The 25,361-nt window shown below is 53.8% G+C and overlaps 1 protein-coding gene across 5 annotated transcripts in view; it reads left to right on the forward strand.

Moving 5' to 3' along the window:
* Positions 1-25,361, forward strand: part of CTBP2 (C-terminal binding protein 2) — a 169,737-nt gene that overhangs the window by 122,015 nt on the left and 22,361 nt on the right. The window contains exon 1 of one of the 5 annotated variants that reach the window (XM_043475159.1): positions 12,142-13,819. The exons of the other annotated variants lie outside the window; for them this stretch is intronic. Coding sequence (XP_043331094.1) covers positions 12,157-13,819 — 1,663 coding nt within the window. The 5' untranslated portion in view covers positions 12,142-12,156. Of the gene's footprint in view, positions 1-12,141; positions 13,820-25,361 lie in introns of those variants that run through there. 5 annotated transcript variants of the gene reach the window in all.

A 25,361-nucleotide genomic window follows, 5' to 3' on the forward strand; every position in this document is an offset into this window, starting at 1 on the left:
AGTACGATGGACACTGATAATGCCCTTCAACTATATTCACCAGTCAGTAGCATTCATTATCACTTGCTTCCTTATATACCGAGGTATATAGATAGAGATGCGTGTGTGTGTGTGTAAGAGAGAGAATGAATGAATGAATGGAGGATGGATGGGTGGACTGTTCCAGAACTATCTGAGAGACAGTTGCAGATGCTCCAGTTTATTCTTAAGTACCTTTGGCGGCAGGTATGATAGTCTCCTTTCCTACATAAACACACCACCACCATCACCCCCAGGGAACTGGAGCTCATTGCACCCTTATCTGACCTAGATGGTGTGGTCGTGTCTCCCCCACACATCTGTTTTAGCTGGTTTGTTTGCCTCTGTGCAGAAATCAATGAATGGACATACGTGGCGTTTAGTTGTCACATCTCTTTGGTCTTCTTAGTTGAAAATAATTCCCTGGCCTTTCGACTTTCAGAAACCTTGACATCATTCCAGAACCCAAGCCAGTAGGTTTGTACAACGTCTCACCGTCTAGGTTCACCTGGTTGTTTGGGGGATTTTAAAGTTTTACTTCGGTCCTTCGTTTTTGGTACCGAGTCCCCATTCCAGAAAGCCCCGGTGGATCAGCTTTCTAAGGTTGGTTATCAGGAATGTCTGCGGGCTGATTGCACCCCCTGAGCCCCAGTGTTCATCTCGAGATACCACATGGGAGAGCAGAATGGGATCGAAGCGCCAGTGGCCTTTCCTCTCCGTGTGCAGGGCAGCGGTGGCAGCAAAAAAACCATTGAAGTTTCTTTCAAACCCTCTTTCTCAGTCGTAGTCCACCAGTCCCCAAGCTGTTTTTTTTTTTTTTTTAATAACAAATTCCAGCATCTCCTTTATTCATGAACAGTGTTCCTGAGACAGTTCAGTTCAGTCTTTCAGTCCGACTCTTTGCGACCCCTTGGACTGCCGCACGCCAGGAGACAGTTGGAATGGTTTGTTTTAATTTTTCACTATCCATTGTCAAGGTAGATGCTTGACGTGAAGCTACCCAGGTGTAATTTATAATCCATGATCCCTCACATTCATGTGGTGTCCCATGAAGTATCCGAGCTGTTTCAAGATGCTTCATCGGTGCTCCTTGCATTTACAAGCTGTTGCAGTGCCTTTAAAGGTCAGGGACTGGGGGTCCCCGTTTCCCAGGTGCTGCTGGCGTGGTACAGGGCAGTCGGTGAGCAGCTTGGGCACCCAGGTCGTCTACTGTTCTGCATTTGGCCTTGCCCTCCAGTCAGCCCTGGGGATTCTGAACTTTCTTCCTCCTGACATCTCCATCCCTGGCTTTGGATTCTCACCAGGCTCTGTTCTGGAAACCTAAACTAACCGTTCGAATGTTCTCCTTGGAAGTCCAGCAAATGATTCTCTCCTTCCCACTGCCCCTCCCTACCCCCGAGGACTTCCAGTATCTCTCATTGTTTTATGATTTAAAGCGTGAAGCTGCCCTGCTCTGCGCTCACTCGTTTTCTTACTGGGTTTTCTTACTGGGTGTCTGGGAACACACATTCCTTCCAATTCTTCCCTCCAACCTGCTGCCAACCCCAAGCCAGACAAGCCTTCAGATGGCCCCAAGGGTCCCTCCCAGCCCTCCACCTTCCGCAGTGAGCCCCTTTTCTCCAGCCGAGCCCGACTGGGGGGGGGAAATCACCTCTGCAAACGTACTTCTCCCACATTCTCTCTCTTCCTCCCAGAGCCCAGCCCGTCTCTCCCTGAAACCTTTCACACCGGACCTTGGGGTCTCTTCCTCCTGAGCCGCAGTCCCTTTGGGACCTCGCTGTCGACCCTCATGCGCCCAGAATCTGCACCTGTGCGCCTCAAAGGGGATGTTCCTGCTCGAGATTGAGCCAAGTACAGAGCACGGCTTTGCGTCTCACCACCCAGAGTCTCGGGTTCAGTTCAGTTCAGTCGCTCAGTCGTGTCCTACTCTTGGCGACCCCACGGACTGCAGCATGCCACGCCTCCCCGTCCATCACCAACTCAGACTCATGTCCATTGAGTCGGTGATGCCATCCAACCATCTCATCCTCTGTCATCCCCTTCTCCTCCTGTCTTGGGGGCTCCATCAAAATCCATTAGAGAATAATGGTCTTTCAAGCTGACTTAAAAGCCAGGTTTTCTTTCTTTTTTTTTTTTCCAGAAAGCTATTCTTCTGTTTTGATATTTGTCATTTATTCTCTGCTCTTCCTCGACGCCTGCTCTCAAATACTCCTGGAGTGCTGTTGTGTACGCGTTGTGTGGAGCAGGGTCTGTGAACAGATCGACCAGATTGCAGTCTCCTCCTCTTGGTGTATGGTATAGGTCTGGATTTTCCTTTCTGGCTTAATTGACACATTGCGTTTGTGAATTGCACCATTCAGAGTGCTTTGGGACCTAATGGCATCGTGGCAGAACTAGTTTGATTTGCCCCAGGTATTTGTTGGCCAGAGAAGAGAGCTTGCCGTCCCTTATTATGGCAGAAGTAACCCAGAAGAGCATTTTCTGGGGCCCTGGGTCTATAGAACTGTAATATACCACAGTGGCCTTGCTGATGACTTTTTGTTAGAACATCTTATTGTGGGTTATGGTACAATAAATCACTAAACACCATCCTTTCCTGTGGCTGTTGAAAATGTAATTTGGGGAAAAGTAGATATTTCATTTTACTTCATTTTGTTTGAATGTCTTATACATGTGGAAAAATGGTCCTGAGGATTATATCAGCTGAACTAAGTCGCCTTCATAACATAATTCAGGAGAAGACTTCTCCTTTCCTCTGCAGGAGAAAAAGAAATGTTAGGGACCTCCTATTATATAAACAATCGAATTCAACATTCCTTACCCCTGAGTTAGCTTCCCTGGTGTCTCAATTGGTAAAGAATCTGTCTGCAATGCAGGAGACCCAGATTCGATCCCTGCTTCAGGAAGATCCCCTGGAGAAAGGGCATGGCAACCCACTCCAGTATTCTTGCCTGAAGAATTCTATTGACAGAGCAGCCTGGTGGGCTATATAGTCCACAGGGTCGCAAAAGTCAGACACGACTTAGTGACTAACACTTCTGTTTCACCTCTGGGATGCTCTCATGGAAACAGGGAATAGAAGGCAGTGAGGAAGATGGGCAGGTTGGTTGGGTGGACATGGAGAAGGAGACAAAGGTCATCCGGTGTCCGTTGAACATATAGTTAGTTATACATCTTGGAAATCTTGATCTAGATCAACCTTGTCCCTGAGGAGCACAAGAAAAGTCAGAGAGAGAGAATACTATAGGGATGAAGTGAGGAAGACTGTTTCACCTCTGTCATGCTCTTCTTAATTGGATGAGCTTGCCATTATGAAAGCAGGTCTCCGTGGACCGTTCCCCCAGGGAAGCTCATTCATGGTCCCAGAGTGTTCAAGGAGCAAAAACATTGTCTTAAGAGCTTCTTCGTCTTCGAGGTGGCAGAAGTGGTGAGGGTGTCTGGGCCAGGGGAGAGCCCCCAGCAGGGAGGACGGGGGAGCATCTCATTGCCTGGCTCACACCCTTCAGTGCCCACAGAGCAGAAGGATTGACCTGTATTCCCCCACAGGAAGAGCCTCATCTGTAGACTCGGACCCGAGTCATTTTATCTTTCGTGTGTATGCTTTTTCTTTGACCTCTTTTAAGAAAAGGCATTGTAGAATTATTGTTTTGTTTTATAAAGCACTTGGAAGCACCTTATCAAGAAGCTGTGTCAAAACTGGCCACCTATGTTGGTCCACAATCATTTCTAATAAATATCTTTAAATAGCCCCAAAATGTAGACCTTAAAAATAGGATTCATAATGTTGCTATACATTATAATTATATGTTTGGATCAGGCAATTATGTACATTTCCAGTAATTATGTGATTAGTGATAATTACATTAGGTATGTAAATATACAATAGTCAACCAGACATGACTTAAAACTCTAGTATAAATGAATAGAATGAAGCAACATGGTACTCAGGTAAAGGATCAGGAGAGGAAGGGGGAGAATGGTCAAGTTGCAGCTTTGTTTGCGAAGGATAAATGTCCCCGGGATAAATGGTTCGAAGATATGTTTGGAGCAGCGGCCCCTCCCCTGGGATGCCCCCTGTCACTTAGGGATTGGGTTTGTAGAACTGCCCGCACTCAGGCCCCCACTTACTGCAGATGAAAACCGGGTTCAGCGTTGTTATTATTTTTCAGTTGTCTCTCATCTATGAAATGCAGACTCAAGCTACTCTCTGCGTTTGTTGATGTACTCTCACCAGGCCTGGCAGACTTTTTTTAAACTCCCCACATTTCTAAAAGCAGCGTGTTAGGGCTGCTTCCATTTTGGGGTTTGGGTGTGGTGACTTTAGTCCATGGCCGGGTGTGGCTGTTGATCAGCGTCTGGGTATTGTCTTGTGACTGCTGCTCCGCCTCTCACCCCCACCACGACGGGTCACGCTCCCCGCCGAGGTGGGCAGCACCTGTCTCTGGGGTTTGGGGTCACACCTCCTAGGCCTGAGCCGCCTGCCTCATCTTCCCAGCCTGCTTTGCCCTGGGTGTGTTTCATTTTGGTCAGTGGCACCTTTGAAGGAAGAGTGTCTGCTCCAGGCCCAGTGAACTCCTCCCAGGAAGCAGGGTTCCCACACGTCAGGCCAGGCCTCCTTGGTCAGAGCAGGCCTGAGGACAGTAGGGTTGCCTGGCTTTGCAAGGCTGGAGGCCTGCAGACGGGGCCCCCTACAAACTTGGAGCATCTTGTCCCACACAGCTCAACCTGATCACCAGTGTCTGGGACAACCCTGCTACCAGCACCCCAAGATACAGGGCTCTGCTGCCTGCCTCCCACCCTCTGATTCCTTTTACAAATGACACGTTTGGGTGGAGTAAGACTTCCTCCCAAAAGACATGTGGGAGTAAGTCCCAACTGACTTACACTCATTGCATCAAACCATTACTATTTGATGAGCATCCTGGACATTGGTTGATTCCCTGGTTCCAGAGCGCAGGCAGACTCTCGGTCTCCCCAGAGGCTTTCTGAGATGCCGGTTCTCCTTCAGGTCTGGGCTGGAACCTGGCTCAGGGGTGGCGGCAGCAGGGCTGTGCAGCGGCCGGGGGAGCATTCTGGACATGGCCACGGGCCTGCTCACCACCGGCTCCACACTGCCTGTGTTCCTTGCACGGGCATCAGAGGGCCTGGAACATCCACCAGCTTGCTTCCTGGGTTCTGGTTGGAGAGATGTATGTGCCTGGAGGGGGCTTCCCTGTGGACTCAGTGGTAAAGAATTCACCTGGCAAGCAGGAGAGGCAGGTTCAATCCCTGGGTCAGAAAGATCCCCTGGAGGAGGGGATGGCAACCCACTAGGGTATTGTTGCCTGGAGCATCCCATGGACAGAGGAGCCTGACGGGCTGCAGTCCATGGGGTGGCAAGAGAGTTGGACACAAGTTAGCGATTAAACAATGACAGCAATGTGCCTAGAGGGTGTCCCCTTCTGGTCCGCACCCTGCAGGGAGTGAAGCGAGTGTGATGGTGGTCAGTCCTCTCTTGCCTGCAGAAGGTTCTTTATGGCCCTTCCTCTTACCCGAGAGCCCGGTCTCACGTGGGAGCAGCCGGGACAGCTGGGTCCCCGCCGGCAGGCTCAGATGCTGCGAGCAGTCGTCTTCCTCTGCCACCTTCGTTTGATGCCCACTGTGCCCGGGGCCTTGCAAGTGAGGGACTGCGCTTGCTTTAGCTTGGACCTGGGCTCGGAGAGCAGGGCACCGTCGGTCACAGCTCCTGGTGATCATGTGCACCTCTGTCCTATTTCCCCATCACAACATACTCTCCTTGAGAGCAAAGACTGTTGCCACAAAGTCTTGTTTCTCATGCAGAGTCTTGTTCTACGGGTTCATTTTTACAACCTGTGTGTGTCCAGCCAGCGAGCACGTGACGAAGGGAGGAAGGGCATGTCTGGAGGGAGGGGCCGCTGTCACCTTCCCAAGGAAACCAGGGGATGTCTCTGTTTCCAGGGGATTGCAGATGGATGTGATCGTGTATGATGTGTTCTCACCTCGAGAGCTGGCAGGTTTCTTTGGACTGGGAACACGTGACAGAGGGGGATTGAGGACGCTTCTTGGAGGTGGGTTATTTGAGCTGGAGCCAGGCAGGTGGAGAGGATTTGGAGATGATCAGCCAAGGGGGCGTGAACCCACTCCTGATAAAACCAATGAGGAGGAGACGTAACACGGGAGTGTGTCGGGGTGAGGGTCGCGGCGTCGAGATGAGTGGGCGTCACCTGAGACCCTGGGATGTACTTTGCAGGAACGGCTGTTATTGGAGGATTTTATGGAGAGGAAGGAGGCAGAGTTCTCTGAGCACCTACAGACCTTGTGTCAGGGATCCAGCCAGGTCTTTCCAAGTAGATTCTGCCCCGTGCTTTTCGCAGGCCCTGCATGCGAGGTGCGGTCCCAGCTCATGTTTCCTGCTTAACTGGCACAGCCAAAATATGCCATAAAAGAGACTTTTTAATCCCATAACCTGTGGGAGTCAAGTCTTAATTTTCATAACATGGCTCTCGTTAAGCTGTATCATCATCTAGTCGAGAAATTGAGTCAGGAGCCATGCCCAAGCCTCAGTTTTCATTTAAATGGCTAAATCGTAAGTTGCGGGCAACCTGGGACTGGTCAGCGGGCAGCTGATTTGTTTGCAAGGCTCCACCTCGGGTCCTGGGTTTTCTCTGGAGAGTTGTGCTGATGACAAAGCCTCCGGCTCCAGGTTGGGAGGCAGGAGCCCAGAGCCTGCCTCCAGGGGCCTCTGGGGCTGCGTCCATCCTGGGATGACCGAGACGTCTGGTCGGTTCTGCTCATTTTGTCTCTGTACTTTGTCACTTCGACGAAGGCGGTCTTAAAGCCCTGCCAGACCCTGTTTGCTGTTTTTCTAGTGTATATGAGGTTTATTTCCCCCTCTCTGATTTAGATTAGTCAAGTCAGTCGCTTTGGTAGGGGATACTTTGGAGACAGAAAGAAAGAAAAAAAAAACTTTTAAAGACAGCTGTTTTTAAACATATATTTTCAAACATGTGACAGAAACAAGCAACAACCCAACACAGCCTGTACACATTTAAAAAGTAGGAAGTGGGATGTCACAGGCCTATTTTTAGCTGTCGCTGCCGGAAACAAGTGTGACCCGCTAACCCCTGCAGTGCCCGTGGGAGACATGGGGGCAAGGGCAATGCTGTGGCCTCTTTCTGGCCAACAGCAGGCGCAGGGAAGCGTCTCCGGGGACTTCTGATTTCCACCTTGGCTTTCAGAGCTGCCTTGGGCTCCTGGCCCCAAGGACTGGAGAACCAGGAGATGGGGGAAAAAGTCACTCAGTTGTTTCCAACTCTTTGCAACCCCATGGATTGTAGTCCGCCAGGCTACTCTGTCCATGGGGTTTCCCAGACAAGAATACGAGAATGGGTTGCCATTTCGTCTTCCAGGGGAATCCTCCCGACCCAGGAATGAAAACCTGGGTGTCCTGCATTACAGATGGGTTCTTGGCCATCTGAGCCACCAAGGGAGTCCCAGGAGATGGAAAGCCCAGGCTAGTGCTGGTCCAGCACAGGGACGAAGGCCAGCCAAGGTGACCGATGCTCCAGAGTCTCCTCCCGAGAAAGGAGTGAGCATCCCTTGAGGCCAGTTCGGCAGAAACAGCACAGCTCTCAGGGGGACTGCCCAACCCAGCGAGCTTCATGCAAATCCAGTCTTTAGATTCACACAGTCCACCATATACCTGAAATTTTTTTAAAGGCATGAAGGGACTTCACTGGTGGCCCGGTAGTTAAGAATCTGCCTTGCAATGCATGGGATGTAGTTCAATCCCTGGTTGGGGAACTGAGTGAGATCCCACATGTCAAGGGACAGCTAACTTAGTCCCTGAACCACAACTGGAGAAGCGGGCATGCCACAGTGAAGGATCCCGCACGATGCAACTAAGACTGACAGCAGCCAAATAGATAAACAAATTTAAAAAAAGAAAAATGTGAGGACTAGACCCAGAGCAGTACTTCTGTTTCCCATTCTTTTCAGGCAGTTTCCCAAGTCATTGTGTTGATGAAAGCAGAAAACACTTGTAGGAGATCTGTCCGAGGACTGCTCCGTGGAGGGGATCGTTGGTCGTCCCTCTGCTTGTCCGCCTCCGTTTTTTCCCTGCTCTTCTGCACTGTCTAAATCATCTCAATTTTCAGGTCTCTACAGTTTCCAGCTGATGCCTTACGTTGCATAGGGAATTGAAGCCTTGGCTCTGGGGGAATGTCGTGTATAATGTGGAGGTTCCCATTCAGATGATGCTGCAGGGTCAGCTTTCTTTTGGGTTTGTTTTGTCTGCAGGAGGATTTGGCTTGCCTGATTCTTCTCACTTTTCAGAAGATGGCTTTTTCCTTTATGCAATTTTCTGTAGTGAGAGATTCTTTGCAGGATTAAAAATGAAGTCTGCAAGACTTAGTAATCTTTCAGAAATTGGTCCCGTCTCACTTTATTTAGTTAACATGAGATTTTTTTCAGAAAAATCCCCCCTTGCAGTCTAAAGACTGCAGAGAGTTTTGTTGTTGTTGTTTAATCTTCCAGGGTGTTCAGAAAAGTGCAAGTCCAGTTACAGGTGTTTTTACCTAACACAGGAAAACATCTGTCATAATATTTGGCAGGTTGCAGAGCTGAGGCTGCGTGAGTTTGGGTGGCTTCCAAGCAGAACGGGTCAGAAATTGATGGAGACAAATCTGGGCCTCCTCATTCTGGGGCGTAGCGTGAAGCCTCCCTGAAGCTCTCCTGCCCACTGCTGACCTGCTCCTGGCATTACACCTTCGCACCTAATAAACCAGGGCTGTGGAGCACGTGTGGTCCTAGGTGGTCCTGCCGAAGTAGAGGACCCAACCGAAGACCAGTTATTTGTAAGCTGGGTGAGTTACCGCCAGCCACCCCACTGCAAAAAGATTTGGTACAACTTCCAAAGCTCATATATGTGTCTCTGAAGGGAGTGACTGCACCACAAGTAGAGTTTTGCAGCATCAACACCACGTTCATGTTTGTTAAGTTTTTCTTTACGACAGGAAGGAAGGGAAAGGAAACAGTGAGATGGCATAATATTGATGCCTTGGGCTGGTGCAGTCCGTTCGCTGAAGGCTGGGGGCCCTGGCTCTGACAGGGGCCCACTGCACCTCGTTTCAAGGAGCTGGAGCAATCATCTGTTCAGGAATTACTGTTGGATACTCAAGTGGCTGATTTTTGTAAGTGATGCATATTATATTTGGGGTTTGGGGAAACCTTAAGAAAATAACAGGATTACTTTGTTAAAGAGGTTCCCCTTTTGCCGTTTCAGCAGGGCTGTTAGTTTCCCCAGGTCGACACAGGGAATTCCAGAAAGCAGGGCGCTGGCTCTTGGAGTTTGACCTGGGTCCTGTGCATCTTGGTACCCAACTTCTCCATCCCCACATCTGGGGGATGGGCGAAACACCCAGAGCAAGGCCTGGTGCAGACGTTGAACACATGTTGAGGCCCCTGTAATGAGGATCCTGGAAGAAAAACATGATGTCAACGCTGCCCTGTTTATGGTTACACTGAAGGGTCACCAGGACCATTGCAACCCTTCTCACTCAGCCAGCCAGTGTCCTCTGACCAGTGGGGGAAGGATGGAGGTGGCAGGGGCGACAGTGGCAGTGGGGGGCGGGGACCCCCGCTGGGAGGCCACAAAGGCCCCTCTTGGCCAAAAGAGCCAAGACTGGGAGAAGGAGGTGACAGGTTTGGGTGGGCTGGGGCTGCCCGAGGTCCTCAGGTTAGCATCCTTTCCGGGGTGAGGATGTGTCCTGTTAGATACAGCAGGCCCGTTTTCACAGTTCCGTGTCCTTGCGGTCCTTCTTACCATGAAACCGCCCCACGCTTCCCTGCCCTCTCCTTTCCGGAGGGAAGGACGTTCCAAAGAGAAGACCTGCGGAAATTGGGCTCGCCTGCCCCGCAGAGCTGGGAGACGATCTGCTGCATCCAGATAGTGCTGTTTCCGTTTAGTTTGGGGCTCTAACGTTTTCCTGTCCTTTTTGATGTATCTTCGAAGTGAACACATCCTCGGGCTGTTGGCGAGATGTGTAAATATTGTCTTGTGTGTGGCCAGGCCCGTTGTCTCTGTCTCCCCTGCCCAGGCCTTTGAGCCCATGACGGTGAGTGTGCCAGAAGAGAAATGAGAAAAATTGGCGCCAGCAGGCTGCTTTCATAGATGGAAACCCAGCATTTTACAGTGTGGCTTTTTCTTTTTTTTTTCCCCCTCTCTGTCATGCATCCTAAGAGGTGGAGGGGATTGGGGGAGGATCACAATTGCTTTGCCATCTGCCAGGGCTTTTTCCCAGTTAACTTGAGGCCTTACTGGCATTTTGGTCAGAAGTGGTGTTTAAGTCACAGCCTGGGGTCCCAGGGCTGTGCCCCCAGGCAGTGCTTTTGGCTCAGTTCCTCTGTAGTCAGTCAGGCTTTTCCCAGAGTTTTGGCTTTGGGGGACCAAGCCCTGTTTGGGGAGTCATGTTGGTTTCAGCAGAGCTTGTCCCAAAGTTTAATAAGTACTGGTCAGGACGAGGGGGCGCTGCCCTCGTGTTTCCCTCTGACTCCAGTTTCTGCACAGGAATTTGCACTCGCTTTCCTTCTCTCTTACGTTTTCAGTATTTCTCATTCCAAAAAAAATTTTTTTTTAACTGGTAATTATCTTTAGAGATTCTAATGGAATCTTCAGTTAAGGTACATTGGGTGAAGACTAAACCTTGTTAAGTTTAATGGCTGCAAATATGTATATTGTCTCGTTTTTAAATGTTTTGACTACACACAGCCCTTGTAAGCATGGGATTCCCAGCTTTCGGTTTCACTGTGAATTCTGTGTCTTGGAACCTACAGTTGGAGGACCCTGGTTCCGTCTGTGGTGGCACTTCCCAGGGCCCTGTCTGTACGTTTGAGGAAATGTTTTAATGCTCTTCTGTGGGGCTTTCCTGCATGCAGGTAACTGCCATTCTCTGCGTTAATATACCTCATGTCCCTGGTGGGCTCCGTAAAATCTTAATCCATGGGAATATGGGAGATGATCCAAGAGATCTGAGCCAGGCCAAGCCTGCTAGAATTAATGCTTCCTTTGCAAACAGATTTAAAGGCAAACATGCCTCAGACGCAGCCTCCCCCCTCCCGGCTCTGCTTCATAACATTGGGGTTTAGTCGCTGACCTCTGTTGCCCTCTTAAAATGTTCAATTCTAGGCTACACGCGTGGGCTGTATTTCTGTCACTGTGGTTTTTCCAGGCAGTATGAAAGGGTCTGTGTTGTGTGAGAATACGGGAAAGAATCCATTTGGGCTTAAGCAATGTTAATAACTCGTTTGATTTGTAACCAGAGTCATCTCGGAGCCAGATTTCAATATTGGCAAAGCGTCGGGTGGCAGACCTGGCCCATCTCTCTGGCACCTCCTGCTCTAGAACTACGCGTGAGGCTTTTTCTTTCTTATCCCGCCTGCCTGTTCACATTTAATTTGTTCTTAGCCGTATGCAATGGATTAACATTTCATCAGGGTGGATTAAGATTGCATCGACATTAAAGCAGTCTTTTTCTATTTTCCTCCTGTCACTTTTAGGTGATCCTGATCTGGGCGGGTGGGGGGGCGCACCTTCAGGAGGGGGAGGCAGGCTCATCCAAAAAGTGCCCTGGTGAGGACGGGGGAGATAAGCCAGGGTTTCAGCGTGAAAAGAATTCCCAGTTGCAGGTCGGGAGGCCTGGATGGAGCCCGCAGCCGGTTTCATCGGTCTAACGAGATGTCACATGGAACAAAAGCTTTAGGGGTTTTATTTAGCTCCTAATCCGCAGGCTGAGAGAGCAGAGGTCCATGTGAGTGCTCCAGCCAGGAAGGGGGGCGGGGGTGCCCGGCTGGCTGGCTGCAGCCTCCTTTCTGGGACTGAGCGGTAAAGAAAAGACCTCTGGTGCTACCGTTGGAGAGTGAGGCAAAGTTACCGTGAGTGTTTTGTCTACTAAGGTTTCGGAGAATTAATAATTCAGTCCGTACTTTGAAATCGAAAACCCCCAGTTGGTCCTTCTTGCCATCTCGGAAGGGTTAGAATACAGCCAGGTCTGGTTTGGATGCATGTAATTGAAGATTTATAAAGAAAGCCTTCCTCCTCTGCCTCTGGCCGCAGTCTTTTTTTTTTTTTTTCCTTTTCCAATGCCGGTTCCCAGCAGGCATATAAATATTGGTCGATCTCAGAGCTGGGATGCAGCCGGGTGGTACGAGGGCCCCTGGGAGGTCGCTGAGGCTCCTGGGAGGAGAAGCTCTCTGACGGACGGAGGCGGAGAGGGCCCTTGGTACCCTGGGCTGCGGGATGTCGCTATGCCCGGGGCAGCTGAGCCCTGCCTCTACCGGGAGGCCTTCTACAGCACGGCGGCCGGAAGGAAGAGCTCCGTCCCCGACTTCGCCTTTTACGACAGCAGACAGGCGGTGATGTCGGCCCGCGGGGCCCTGCTGCCGGGAGATTACTACAGTGACCCGGCTGGAGCCGCCCGGGCGCCCGGTGAGCCTCCACACCATCGCCACCCGGGAGCTGGCCAGCCGCTGCCCGGTTACGGAGCGCCGGGCAGCAGGATGACGTGGGAGCCAGTGGCAGGCCGGGGCCCTGTCCTGCAGGACACCGGTCACCTGTACCGGGACCCTGGAGGTAAAATGATCCCCCAGGGGCAGCGATCACACAGCCGGGCCGCTTCGCCCGTGCGGTACGTCGGGGAGCCGGCCGACAGCAGGTACGGGGCAGAGGCGCCCGCTTACCCCACCAGTCAGGTCTACAACGATGCGAGCGAGAGGCCGGTGGATTCCGCCACCTCCAGGCAGGCGGCACCCACGTGCCTGGTTGTGGAACCGGGAGCGGCAGCTGCCTCTGGGATCGGCATGGGGACTGCCCCTGGCGCCCCACCCCGAGGCTACGGGCCGGCCCGCGAAGGCGTTCACCCCAGGATGGCTTACGAGAGGTGTGAAGCCGACCCGCCCGCCTTCCAGGGGCCTGGGGGCAGCAAGAGGAGCGTGATGCCGGAGTTCCTGGCCCTCCTGCGGGCGGAAGGCGTGGCGGAGGCCACGCTGGTGGCCCTGTTACAACAAGGCTTCGACTCCCCGGCGGTCCTGGCCACCATGGAGGACGCGGACATCAAGTGCGTGGCGCCCAACCTGGGCCAGGCCCGCGTGCTGAGCCGCCTGGCCAGCGGCTGCCGGACGGAGATGCAGCTGCGCAGGCAGGGCCGGGGGGCGTCCCTGCCCCGCACGCGCTCCAGCAGCTTCAGCCACCGCAGCGAGCTCCAGGGCGACCCGGCCAGCCTGGGCGCCGCAATCCTGCAGCCCCAGCCCCAGGCGGGGCCCCTGCAGACGGCGTCCCCTCGGGCTGCAGACCCTGCTCACCGCCGCCCCTCCAGCGCACCTTCCCAGCACCTCCTGGAGACCGCCGCTACCTACTCTGCCCCCGGGGTAGGCGCCCAAGCCGCCCACTTCCCGTCCAACTCGGGGTACAGCTCCCCGACCCCTTGCGCCCTGACCGCGCGCCTGGGCCCCGCATACCCGCTGCAGGCTGGCGTGCCCTTGACTCACCCGGGCCCCAGGACTGCCTACTCGACGGCGTACACGGTACCAATGGAACTGCTGAAACGGGAGCGGGGCGCGGCGGCCTCCCCCGTGCCCAGCCCCCACGGCAGCCCCCAGCTCCTGCGGAAGCCTGGCGCACCCCTGGAGCCCCCTGCCCTGCCGCCAGCCAGCCAGAGCCTCCACACGCCTCACTCGCCCTACCAGAAGGTGGCCCGGCGGACAGGGGCCCCCATCATCGTGTCCACCATGCTGGCCCCGGAACCAAGTAATTCACCCCTCCTTGCCTTTTCCTCGCGGGGGACATTGAGGGGACGGACGGTGGGGCCCGAGGTCTGAACTCGGGACAGCGGGCCCCTCGGGTTCCTGTTGCTCTCCGGCCAGACCTGGAGAGACCAACCCACCCCCAACTCAGACCCACGTATACACCCCCTCATCCAAACAGGGCACCCCAGCCAGCTGGCCAACACACAGGAGGGTTCTCCTGGGTGAAACTGGTGTGTGTGGTTTGGGCTGACCCCCTGAGAATGGCATTACCTTCATTTTTCTCCGGTTGAGCTCAAGCTGATTTGTGGGTTTCCCTTTATGGGGAGGAAGCACAACTGTTTATGAGGGGGGAAAAAAAAACAGAAATCATTCAGAACTGGATGCAGCCCTCAGCTCACGGGCAGTGGCATTTTCTCCAGCTCACGTTCAGTGGCTTTGGAAAAGGCTGGGTGTTTGTCCAGCGTCTCCCCGTACAGTGGGCAGCGTTCACTTGCCATCAGAAGTGCTTTCCCGTGTGGAAACGCCCCTCTGAAGGGTCTACACAGTATCAGAGGTAGGGTTAATCACTGGTGAGCTAAAAACGGGTGTGCTTCCAGACTTGTGTGTTAAACAAAGATGTTGAAATCCGTTAGAACTCCCTGTTTCAAAAACAGACTCAGTCTCGCATGTTGGAAAACACAGTTGGGGATTCTGCTTGCTTGTAGGGAAGAATGTATTTCCATGTGGAGGAAAGAGAGAATGATCCTAGCTCGTTTTCATCACAAGCCAAGTGGAATTGAGTGTGTGTGTGTGTCCCTGGGCACCTGGATAGAGTTCCAGGTGGACACCCTGAGAGCCACACTTCAGAATTGTCATTTCGACCCTAGAATCCTTACTGACCATTTAAGCTGTAAATCAACTTTCTTCTTTTCTTTCCCTGTTCCCCTCAACATAGTTTAGGAAACTGCATCTTTTTTCAATGACTTTTTTTATTTTAATGAATTACTAGCATTATAGGGTGGATATAGTGGGATGAGAATTGTGGTAAAAGTGAGAGACCTTTTTGAAAATACCTCTTAAATAGCTGTGGATGGGGCCTGGGAGCCTAATGTGATAGCCCTGAGATAAGCATTAGGTTTATCTGCTGTGTTGGTGAAGCTGGTGATGGTTAGGCTACTCGGAGACTGAAGTGGGACTGTTGCTTTACAAGTTGACCTTCACACTTGTTTCTTTCTTATTTCCAGACAAGCACTGGTTGAATTTCTCTGTTGTCTCCCTCTATACATTCTAGTTTTGCCTCGTGTATAGATTTTCTTTTTCAGTCCTATCATAAAATTTATTTGACTTTTTAAAATCGGTGTGTGGCAGGAGAAAAGTCAGATAATGTTTCCCAGGGCCTGCGTCTTCCCCCTCACTGTCAAACATTCTTTCTTTGCAACCAACTAATTTGCATGGCGATGACATTTGTTGCTTCAGTAATTTCATCTGATAATGGCTGGGCTTGCAAAGCGGATCTGAAAACATATTCCTTAATTATGTGTTGCTAAGCAACGGGAGGGTTTGGTCATAATCACAGAAAGATTATCTGCATGCTGAAGTCCTGGAAAGGTTTTGCTGAAGGAGGACCTGTTAAATTGCCTTCTTTTCTTCTTTTCATTTCTGTTTATTTTGCACTGCCTTCTAACAAAAACAGTCGCTGTTATTTGGGGACGGGGCGAGGGATCTTATTTAAGTTGTTTGGAGTGCGATTGTTAACACGCGGTTTTGCAGACCTGGGGATACTGATTTTTGTTTCATTTGCATGGCAGCAAGCCTGTGCCAAGAAGCCTGCAGTCGGAAGTCTGCCAGGAAATAAATTTCTCTGTCAGATGATCTGTCCCGTAGCAGTGTTTCCTCTCATTCCTTCTCGAATGTTGACTGTGTCATCATGGCCCTCCCCCAAAAGCGGTGTGTCAAGGACGGGGAGTGGGGTGGGGGTAGGCGCTTGGCTGGCCCCGGGAGCGTTGAGCCTGGATACGAGACATTTTGTGAGGCAGGTTTCCTAAAGGCAATAGCAGATCTGTTGGAGCCTGCAGTGCTACGCCAGGTGGTCACTCTGCCCCCCGGGGGAGGATAACACTGACGTTTCAGGGATGCACCGCAGACCTCAGGTCTGGAAACCTGATGCTCACGGGGGCAGCCCCACCGCCCTGAGCTGAAACGGAAGCCGGCGATCTTTCAATCCAGATCCCGCCGCCTCAGTCCTTTGCGGCACAACCAGCATGAATAAATCTTCATTCTGGTTTTCGTCTAATTCACACATTTGCTTCTGATCTGGCGGGGCAGGGGTGCCGGGAGGAGGCCTCTCTCCTCTCTCCCTCCGGGGTGGTGATCCGAATGCTTGCAGTGGGTGGCTTGTTTCTGAGCACTTGGTTTTGTTTTATGTGCTTTGGGTATTTTCATCTTTTTCATCTTTTGTATGTTTTTCCAAGTGACTTTCCCTTTGCAGTTATTACAAAGTATTGGCTATATTCCCCGTGTTGTACGGCACATCCCTGAGTACATATTTTAATTGGTATTTGCTTTTCTCTGTCCGTGTACTACCTGCTCCATCTTGGTTGGCTTTGTTGGTATAAATAACTGGCTCCTGTGGATTGGGCAGTGGAGGGTGGCCAGGTGAGGACAGGCCCCCAGAGCAGCCCCCAGCTCCTGTGATGCGGGATTACTGGGGCTACGTGTCAGACCCACGTGAGTGGCGGTACCTGCTTCTGCTGCTGTTTACACGCTGACCTGCTCGACTGGGGCACAGGCCGGGAACCTTCTGGCAGTGGCCGTCACCCAGCGCTGCCCCCTCCCCCGTCTCACGTGGCATTGACTGCAGCCAAGGATTTGCTGTCGCCCGAGCCCTCCCTGAGCTGGTGCAGCCGGACGCATCGCGTAAACAGCAGCTCCGCAGCCATCTTCACGGGTTTGTCCCCCTGAACACAGCCACGCATGTGGGCTGCAGGGGCCACAGAGCCTCCAGTGTGAGAAGCACAGCCCCAGCCCGACCTTTTTCTGGCCCCTTTTGGTTTTCGTCCAGGCATTTTTCTAGATAGAACTCAATTGATGAAGTGCATCTGTAATCCCCATCTAGTTCCTGGGGACACTGCCCAGAGACCCTTCAGGACAGGACAGGGGTGTCTGCAGCCCGTTTACACGGGGGCCATGGGGGAGGCTGGTGGTGTCGCAGTGTTAGGTCAACAGGAACTGGTTACTCTTGCTTCACTGCTCACGTCGTAGCAGTGGTCTCTAGCACCGTAGGCTTGCATGCCGGGTCCCCTGGGTGGGAAGTCCCACTGGATCTGAGTAGAGGTTTGTTCTTGTCCAGCCCTCGCACACCTGGTGACTCCTCCCATGCCCCTGCCTTTGTTTGAAGCTCCCTCTGCACAGGAAGATCTGTGCTGGAGAGTGGGGTCCAAATGATACACTGGTTCTGAGAGTGATGATCCGGAAACCATCAGCCTGGAGAGGGGTGCCATGAGACCCCCAAAGACATCCCCCACCAAGCCAGCTGATCACACCCACTCCCCAACCTCAAAGCAGAGCTGGACCAGGAAGGGTGGGCTCAGCCAGCCCCCCTTATGTCCATACTTGGGGACTGGGTGTGGGGACCAAGCCTGGGAGCTAGCTGGCCCTGCAGAGAGCAGTGGGATGCTGACCCCGGCTCTTCGATTGTTAAGACCCTACATCCTAACCCCAGGAGATGTGTGAAGGGAGCAGGCCTCTCTGGGCTGTGGGCCAGGGAGGGTTCCTGAGCCCAGAGCCCTGGCTGAGCAGGGCAGGGCCAGAGCTCGGGGCTGGATCCCTCAGCACTGCCCCAGCCCGCTCTGTGTTCCAGACCTGGGGTCAGGTGTTGGGCACTGAGACAAGGGTGCACCCCAGCCTGGGCTTCTGGGGCATTCCCACCACCACCCACCCAGTTAGTAAATAAAAGACAGTCACCATAATGCGATCAGGACGCACGTGGGGAGCCTGCAGCACTTGGAATGCATCGCTGAAGAGCCTGTGCGCTAGCAGGGGGCGCTGAGCTCAGGGCTCTGACTCCAGGATGACCGTCAGACTGCAGCCGTGGTGGTCAGGCCGAGGGAGAGGTCACTGTGCAGACCAGCGTGAGGGCGGTTGTGTGTGTGTCAGTATTTGCAGCCCCTTGAAGGCTGTTAAGGTCCTGGCTGCTGCCTGGGGCTCCCTGGGGCATCGCCAGGCTTTCCTTGGAGGTGGAAGCTGCTGATCAGCTTCCATGATCAGGAAATCCTAGCCTCAGTTCAGCTGGAAGGGGGTTCGTCCAAAGCCCTTCTTTTCCCCAGCAGTCACTTCCGAATCGATCTCTCGGGAAGGAGCTGTGTGCTTTGAAGGTGCTGGCAGGCCATTCCAAGGAGAACACTGACACAAGTCCCAGGTCAGTGAAATCAACAGGCTTTGTTTTGCTTTTGTATTTGGTAGGTGTTTGGGGCTGGCAGAAGGAAAGATGGAGAAGGCAATGGCAGCCACTCCAGTCCTCGTGCCTGGAGAAGCCCATGGACGGAGGAGCCTGGTGGGCTGCAGTCTGTGGGGTCGCAAAGAGTCGGACACGACTGAGTGACTTCGCTTTGAGACTTTTGGGGGGGCTGGCCACTTGCACCTGGGTTGAGAGTCCCAGCTCCCCCTTTGGTTCACTCTTCTTCCTCCCGCAGGGTGCCCCATCAGCCAGGCCTGCTCTGGTCATTGTCATTGTCCTGGGCCACTTCCCAGGCCGGAGGTGGGAGTCTGGCCATGGGGCATTCGGCTCAGAGACTGGCCTTATCCCGAGCTCTCTGTCCTTCAGAATGGCCCACTCTGACTTCTCGGGTGTGGACTGAGTCCTTCTGTCCATGGAGGACGGCATCTAGGTGAGCTATGGCCTGGCAGTGTTCCAGTTGCTGTCCACGCAGGGGGCAGAGGGCGATGCTGCCAGGCCTGGGTGAGGATGAGCCGAACGGGCCTTTCAGAGAACCAAGTCTCTGGACACTTCTGTCAATTCATCTCTTCTGCGGCGTTCCACTCCCAGCTCTGTCAGCCCTGACCCACCCCACGCCCCACCAGGGGTGTATATCCGTGATAGTATGAAGTGTGGTGTCTGTGGGGACTTGGGCTTTGGGTTTTTTGTGGTTTTTTTTAAACATTTATTTTATTTGGCTGCAGCATGTGGGATCTTAGTTCCCTGACCAGGGATCAAACCCATGCCCCCTGCATTGGGAGCACTGGGCCACCAGGGAGATCCCATGTGGGGACGTGGGAGTGGACTGTCTAATATGCTCCATCCAATAAGGGGTGGGGGGAGCGGGCCCCTGGCTGCTTGGAGGGCTCTGAGGTCCTTGTTTAATAGCTTTTTAACCTGGCATGCTTGGGGACACAGAGAACGTGATTAATGAAGTTATTCTTGCTGCGCTTTCCTGCCATTCAGTTTAAAGGGATCGATCCGTGTTCTCACAGGGGAAGGTGGGGCCAGATCTATGGCTGGACACCAGCCAGCTCTGCCCGCGTTCCCGTCACCAGGCCCTCTTTTGTGGCCTAGGCTGCCCCGCACAGGGTGGCCGAGCCTCCTCGTCTCAGGCATTTTCTCTTCCAGTTCTGGAAAGGAGGTCTGAGTAAAAAGAGTAGGGCCCGTGCACCAGAACCACTGCCTTCAGGAAGCAGCCTGTCGCATGTGGCTCTGGTCTGCAGATAACAGTTTTGTGTGTTAGCATCTCTTTCCAACCCCCAACTCCTCTCTGCAACTTGGAGAAGTGGGAGTCTCGTCCAGAGCAGCAGTTAGACTTTGCCAGGGACATGAGCCCCAAGACGGGGCGAGCCGTGGTGAGTTTATCTGCCCGAGAAGAGAAAGCCAGCACACCCCCTCACCACGTTACTTCCTCACGTGACCTTTGCCCTTGAGTGTCCAGTGTCCACACAGGGCTTCTCCAGTTCACGTTCTTCTGGGTGGACCTGGGTAGGCCAGGAAGCAAAACCCAGAATCCTCACTGGCTTTTGGTACCAGACACCTGATCGGCAAACATTTTCTCCCATCGTGCAGTTGCCTTGCCACTCACTCTCTTGATACCTTGAAGCACAGAAGGCTTCATTTTGATAAAGTCCAGTTTATTTCTTTCCCCTCTGGTTGCTTGTGGGTTTGGTGTCAACATCCAAGGTCATGAAGCTTTGTGCCTGTGTTTTCTTCCTAAAAAGTCTGGAGTGTTAGCTCTTCCATTTAAGTCCTTGAAGCATGCTGAGTTGACTTGAATATAGAGGGAGGTGGGGGTTCCTCTGCGTTATTTTGCTGGTGCATACCCGGTTGTCCAAGCACCATTTCTACTTTATTTATCCTATTGTTTACTTTTGGCCGTGCTGGGTCTTCGTCGCTGTCTGCGGGCTTTTCCCTGGTGCGGGGATGGGGGCTGCTCTCTCGTGGTGGTGTGCGAGCTTCTCATCACGCTGGCTTCTCTTGCTGTGGCGCGTGGGCCTCGGGCGTTGTGGCTCCTTGGCTCAGTAGCTGTGACACACAGGCTTAGTTGCTCCATGGCGTGTGGGATCTTCCTGGATCAGGAATCGAACCCACGTCTCCTGCATTGGCAGGTGGAGCCTTTACCATCGTGCTACCAGGGAAGCCCCAAGCACCATTTTTTAAACGAGAAAAATCAACATACCTTAACATGGAAGATTTTCAGGTGTTTGGAACCTATTTTTTTTGTCCCCACCATTATACAAGGCAAGAATTCTAAAGCCATTTCATAGGTTCTTTGCTGGTACATGGGGTTATTTTTTTTTAAGTTTATGAAAGGGAAATAATGCTTTCACCCATAACATAGCCCACATTAGCAACATAGAACCTACATGTACTTAATGTACTGCTTTTAGGTGTGTTTCACCCTCCTCTGAAGCTGGCTTATACACAAAGGACGTTTTTAGTTGTTTTTCATGTAAAGGGGGAAAAAACAAGACTGTTGACTTCTCCTTGCTCCCTCTTGCTCAAGGAACAGGAAGGGACAGCTTTAACAGGGACAATTTAACAGGCAGTTAAATTTAGCCCAACGGTGGTGCTCAGCGTCTGAACAAAACTCCCTTTGCCAAATTGTTAGGAGAGCATAAAATCAAACCTGTAAACACTTGTCCCCACCGAGGGGTGGGCGACTCCTGGGGATGTGTTTTCCCAAGCTCAGTTGAGAATTGATCCCAGGAAGGGTTTGCAGATGTGAGCGGAACAACTGTTTAACCATGGGAGAGCTAGGTGAGAAAGCCCTGGTGCGGAGTTTGTCCTCGCGAGCGAGGTCTCTGGATGGGCCAGGAGGGGAGTCGGGGCTCTATGTCTGACGCCTGTGAAGTGCTGGCGAGGCCCGTGGGGAGCGAATCATCCCAATACTGACTTGATCAGAACTCATAGCCCCCTGCAGGGCTCAGGGGGCCCTCCTGGTCCCACGTTCCCCTGATAGACCTCTTGCCCTCTCCAGGACTGGGGTCAGAGAAGCCAGCTCTGAGTGCCTCCCGGACCTACCCAGCCCATCATTGCCACCCTCCTGCAGCATCTGAGCGCAGTGATCGCATCTGATTGCCAGGAAGACGCTCGACAATTTCCCCTTTTAAAATGAAAAATCTGAGGCTCAGAGAGGCTTGATTCTTCCCCAGGTTGCACAGCAGGACAAGGACCTTGGGCCAGCCTGTCTGACTCCGCCTGTGGTTGGTCACTGTGTCAGGAGGAAGCACCCGTCACAGCGCGGGAATTCAGTAGCACTGTGAACTGGGGTACGGGAACTCCCACCCAGTGCTGGAAGCCAGGGTCCATGCCAGCAAGAGGTGGTCAGGAGGGTGATTCTGGAGCATGAGCCCCAAGGTGCTATGAGGTTCACCTCCCCAGGTGCGACATTGAGGGCAAGTTGGGGCCCCCCCTCCCCAGCCTTCTGGGGACCCCGTCACGTGGACGGGCCCGGGCTTTGGACAGCAGAAGCTCGGTGCTGAGTGGCTCCCAGGGCACCTGCAGGCTCTTGCCTGTTCCCTGCTGGTGCCCCGCAAGCTGCTCTGGGACCCGCACATCTCTGCTGCTGAGCCAAGCCCCTCTCCTCCGTACTGTGCTCCCTTCCGGGGGAGTCACCGAAATTAATTCTTCGGCGTGATTAAATGGAGTGTCAAATGTTCCATGGTCCTAAGAGGATTTAAGCTTGGCTCTCAGAGGGCTCTGACACACACACACAAGGGTAAAATTGAGTAGATGGAGAAATAATAGGGGCAGGAGAAGATGAAGCTGGAGGGTAAGGCCAGAACTCAGAGAGGACTCCCCATGGTCCTGTGCCCAAAGGACAGGAAAGGATTGCATGCTGAGCTTCCTAGCCACCACAGTAAAGAGGGAAATGAGATCGCTGTAAGGTTCACGTTGTGCGTAAGATGGGACCACCGAGTCCATCGCTCCAAAGCACCTTTCTCTGAGCAATCGAGGGCTGAATTTCTGCTGCCCTCCACCACATGTCCAAAGAAGTCAGCACTGGCTCGATCTGTGCGGCGTCCTCTCCCCAGCCTGCCCCAGCCTGCATCCTCCCATTGACAGGCTGTCCTGCCTTGTGACTGCTTCCTGCCTCTCTAAAACTGCAGACAAAATCTGTCCCGGGGCCTCGTCCAGTCGAAAATGCTGAGCTCACAGGCGCAGGTTTGGGGCCTGGCTGGGCTGCTTCGGTGGCTGGCTTCCTCCCCAGGGTGTCCGCTGCTTCCTTCATCCAGCCCTCGGTTGGCATCGCCAAGGGGAAGGGGCGGTTCTGCTCGTTTGAGGGGGTGCTCTGCCTGGGGCTGGGGTGGGGTGAATGTTGTCGTCAGCAGCCCGGCCCGGGCCTGTCCCTTCCCCTCCAGCCACAGTCCTTACAACCTCCCCTCTTCACCCCACCGGCTTCCCTGCTGGAGAGCTTTCTGTGAGATGCTTTTTATTTGAAGGGATAAATATGGCTTTGTGATGGGTTCTAGTGTTTTCCTGTGAACTGGGCTTTGAGCCTGGATTGCTTAAGACATCATTAAGTTTTAAGAAAAAAATTATAGCGGAAAAGAGCAGGGTGGGGACGTCCAGCCAGCTGTCGCACTTGGGAAAATGAACTTCCTGGCTGCTCTGGGGCCCGAGGGCAGCTCGCTTGGCCTCCAGCCCACCGGACAACAAGCCTGTGAAAGGATGCTTAAGAATCACTTTCCTTTCGGGTTTTAGAGCCCCGTGAAAAACTGCAATAAACTGAAAGCCTTGTCCCTGTTCTGTCTCCTTCCTGGCCTTAGTGGCTGCCACGGCTAAGAAGCAGGGCGGTGTTTTGTTTTTATGGGCCCTCGGCTCAGGCAGTGCAGTTAGAAAAATAAGCCCGAGTCTGCCAGGCTCTTCCAGGGACCTTTAGGGAGAAGGGCACGTTGTCTGTCCCTCAGGGGCCCTGGTGAAGCCAGTCCTTCTGATCAGAGGGGACGAGTCAACCACAGGGGCAGCGACCCGGGCGGGCAGCACCCCTAGGCAGCCCTGCCCTCCTCGTGGTGTGTCCGCTGTGACCCCCGACCTTGACTGGGGGGCTCGCAGAGCCGGCTTGTTCTACTGCTGTTTCCTGTGCTTTGGGAGGAGTGGCCCTTCCGGAATCGAGAAGACTGGGGTGTCCTCGGCCTGGTGGGGACCCCTCTGAGGGTCTTCCTGCCCCCGGGGTCCCGGCAGCCCCGCGCGAGCCCGTCAGAGGCGGGCGGCGCTCGGGCTGGGGCATGGGTGCGCAGCGCTTGCCTCTGCCAGACTCCTGGCACCTGTCGGTTCTTTTCTCATCTTTACTTCACTTGTGTTTCTCTCGTGTCATGGCTATGGGCACATTTTTAGACCTTGAGAAATACTCATGTGAAATATACAGTGAGTGGCTTCCACGGGCGGTCCCCGCCCCATGCCGTGGGCAGAGCCTTCCTAGAAGTCTCCACGGCTCAGGGGCTCAGCCCCCAGCCAAGAGGAGACCACCAACCTGGGCTATTCGGCTTCCCCCGCCCGGGGTTGAGGCTCCAGGCAGGGTGGGACAAGGAGTGGGCGACGGGTTCCTGAACACCCCAGCTTGTGATCCGGGACCAGAGAGTGGCCGCTGGACCACGCAGGGGAGCAGCCCCTGGATGCCCACCTCTCAGCCAGCGCCCACCTCCTGCTGCGGGAGCCCTGGTCCCGGGGAAGGGAAGCCAGGCCCTGAGCGAGGAGCGGTGGGTGAGCCCGGCTGCTGAGACACGTGGCGTGAGTTCACCGGGGTCACTGTCACTTGTGGCCTGGGAGCCCCTTTTGTCCTTGAGAAGGTCCCCCTGTGGGCGCATCTCCTTGACAGAGGCTTGGAGGAGCTGCCATCAGGAAGGAGGACGGGGGTGGGGGGGGGCGGCCTTCGGACCCGTGGCATCCCCCACACTAAGAGCAGGGGCTCCAGAGGCTCCCACAGACGCCGTTGATTGAAAAGGAGGTGTGGCGTGTATATGCTCCCAGCCTGAAGGGGCAACTGAGGTCATCCCCGCCCCAGGCGTAAGCTACCCGGTCACTTGCCCCTCCAGGGACTCTTCCCCCATGTTGGGGGCACCTGGACTGGGAGCCAGTGGGTCCTCGCACCCGGAGACCTGCTGTTCCCCAAGCCCAGAGCCTGCAGCCCTGCCCCCACGCCACATCCCGGACACTGCGGGACCACCCACGTGAGACTGAGCCTTCAGGGGACAAACAGACCATTAGATCATTTGACCGAAGTCAGAAGCAGAGCCGCACGTCCTTGGCTGCTTCAGACGTGTTTCTTGGCGGCGGGTTTGCTCCTCGGTGGCGCTCAGAGTGGTTTCCTCTGGACCAGTCAGCTGGGAGGGTCTCTTGTGCTCTAAGTGGGTGGTGTCTGCCCCTCCCCCACCGAAAGCAGTAGGTTCCCAGCAGAGCATCAGGTGCAGTTTCTGGGCGGTGGGGTTCACCGGGCCCACAGGAGGCTCCCTGGGGACTGGGGGGAACCCTGAAGACCTGGGGCATCTAGATGCCAGACAGCTTGCCCGGCCCGTGTGTGCGTGTCTAAGAAAGTGCAAAATGGGCCCGGGTTTGTTCTTCAGCTCTGTTGGGCAAAGCGGAAGTGTCTGTCACTTCTTTTTCTCAGCTACAGTTCCCCGGTGTGGTGTGGACGCTGCACAGTTCAGGCTGCCAGGACGGTTCACCCGGGTGGCTGTAAGGGGTCACTTAAAGCGCCAGCGGTGCTGGTCTTTCTGGAGGTGCAGAAGCTGGCTGCATTGGGTCTCAGTCGTGGCACGCCGGACCTCGTTGTGTCCTGTGGGACCTTTGATTGTGGCACATGGTCTCCCGAGTGTGTGGGCTTTGGTAGTCAGGGCGCGCGGGCTTGGCTGCTCCGTGGCATGTGGGATCTTAGTTCCCTGACCAGGGATCGAACCCATGTCCCCTGCAAGGTAGGTTCTTAACCACTGCACCCCCAGGGAAGTCCCAGGTTGTACTGTTTTTTAAACTAGATGGTGTGCTTCCCACAAGTCGAGACCTCTGCTTCCAGAAGCTACCCTTGTGTGCACCCTGGGTTCGCCTGTCTGCCCAGTGAGCCTTGGGCGGGGTGTGGGCAGTGGTG

Source organism: Cervus canadensis, chromosome 8 (genome assembly GCF_019320065.1).
Source record: "Cervus canadensis isolate Bull #8, Minnesota chromosome 8, ASM1932006v1, whole genome shotgun sequence".
NCBI lineage: Eukaryota > Metazoa > Chordata > Mammalia > Artiodactyla > Cervidae > Cervus > Cervus canadensis.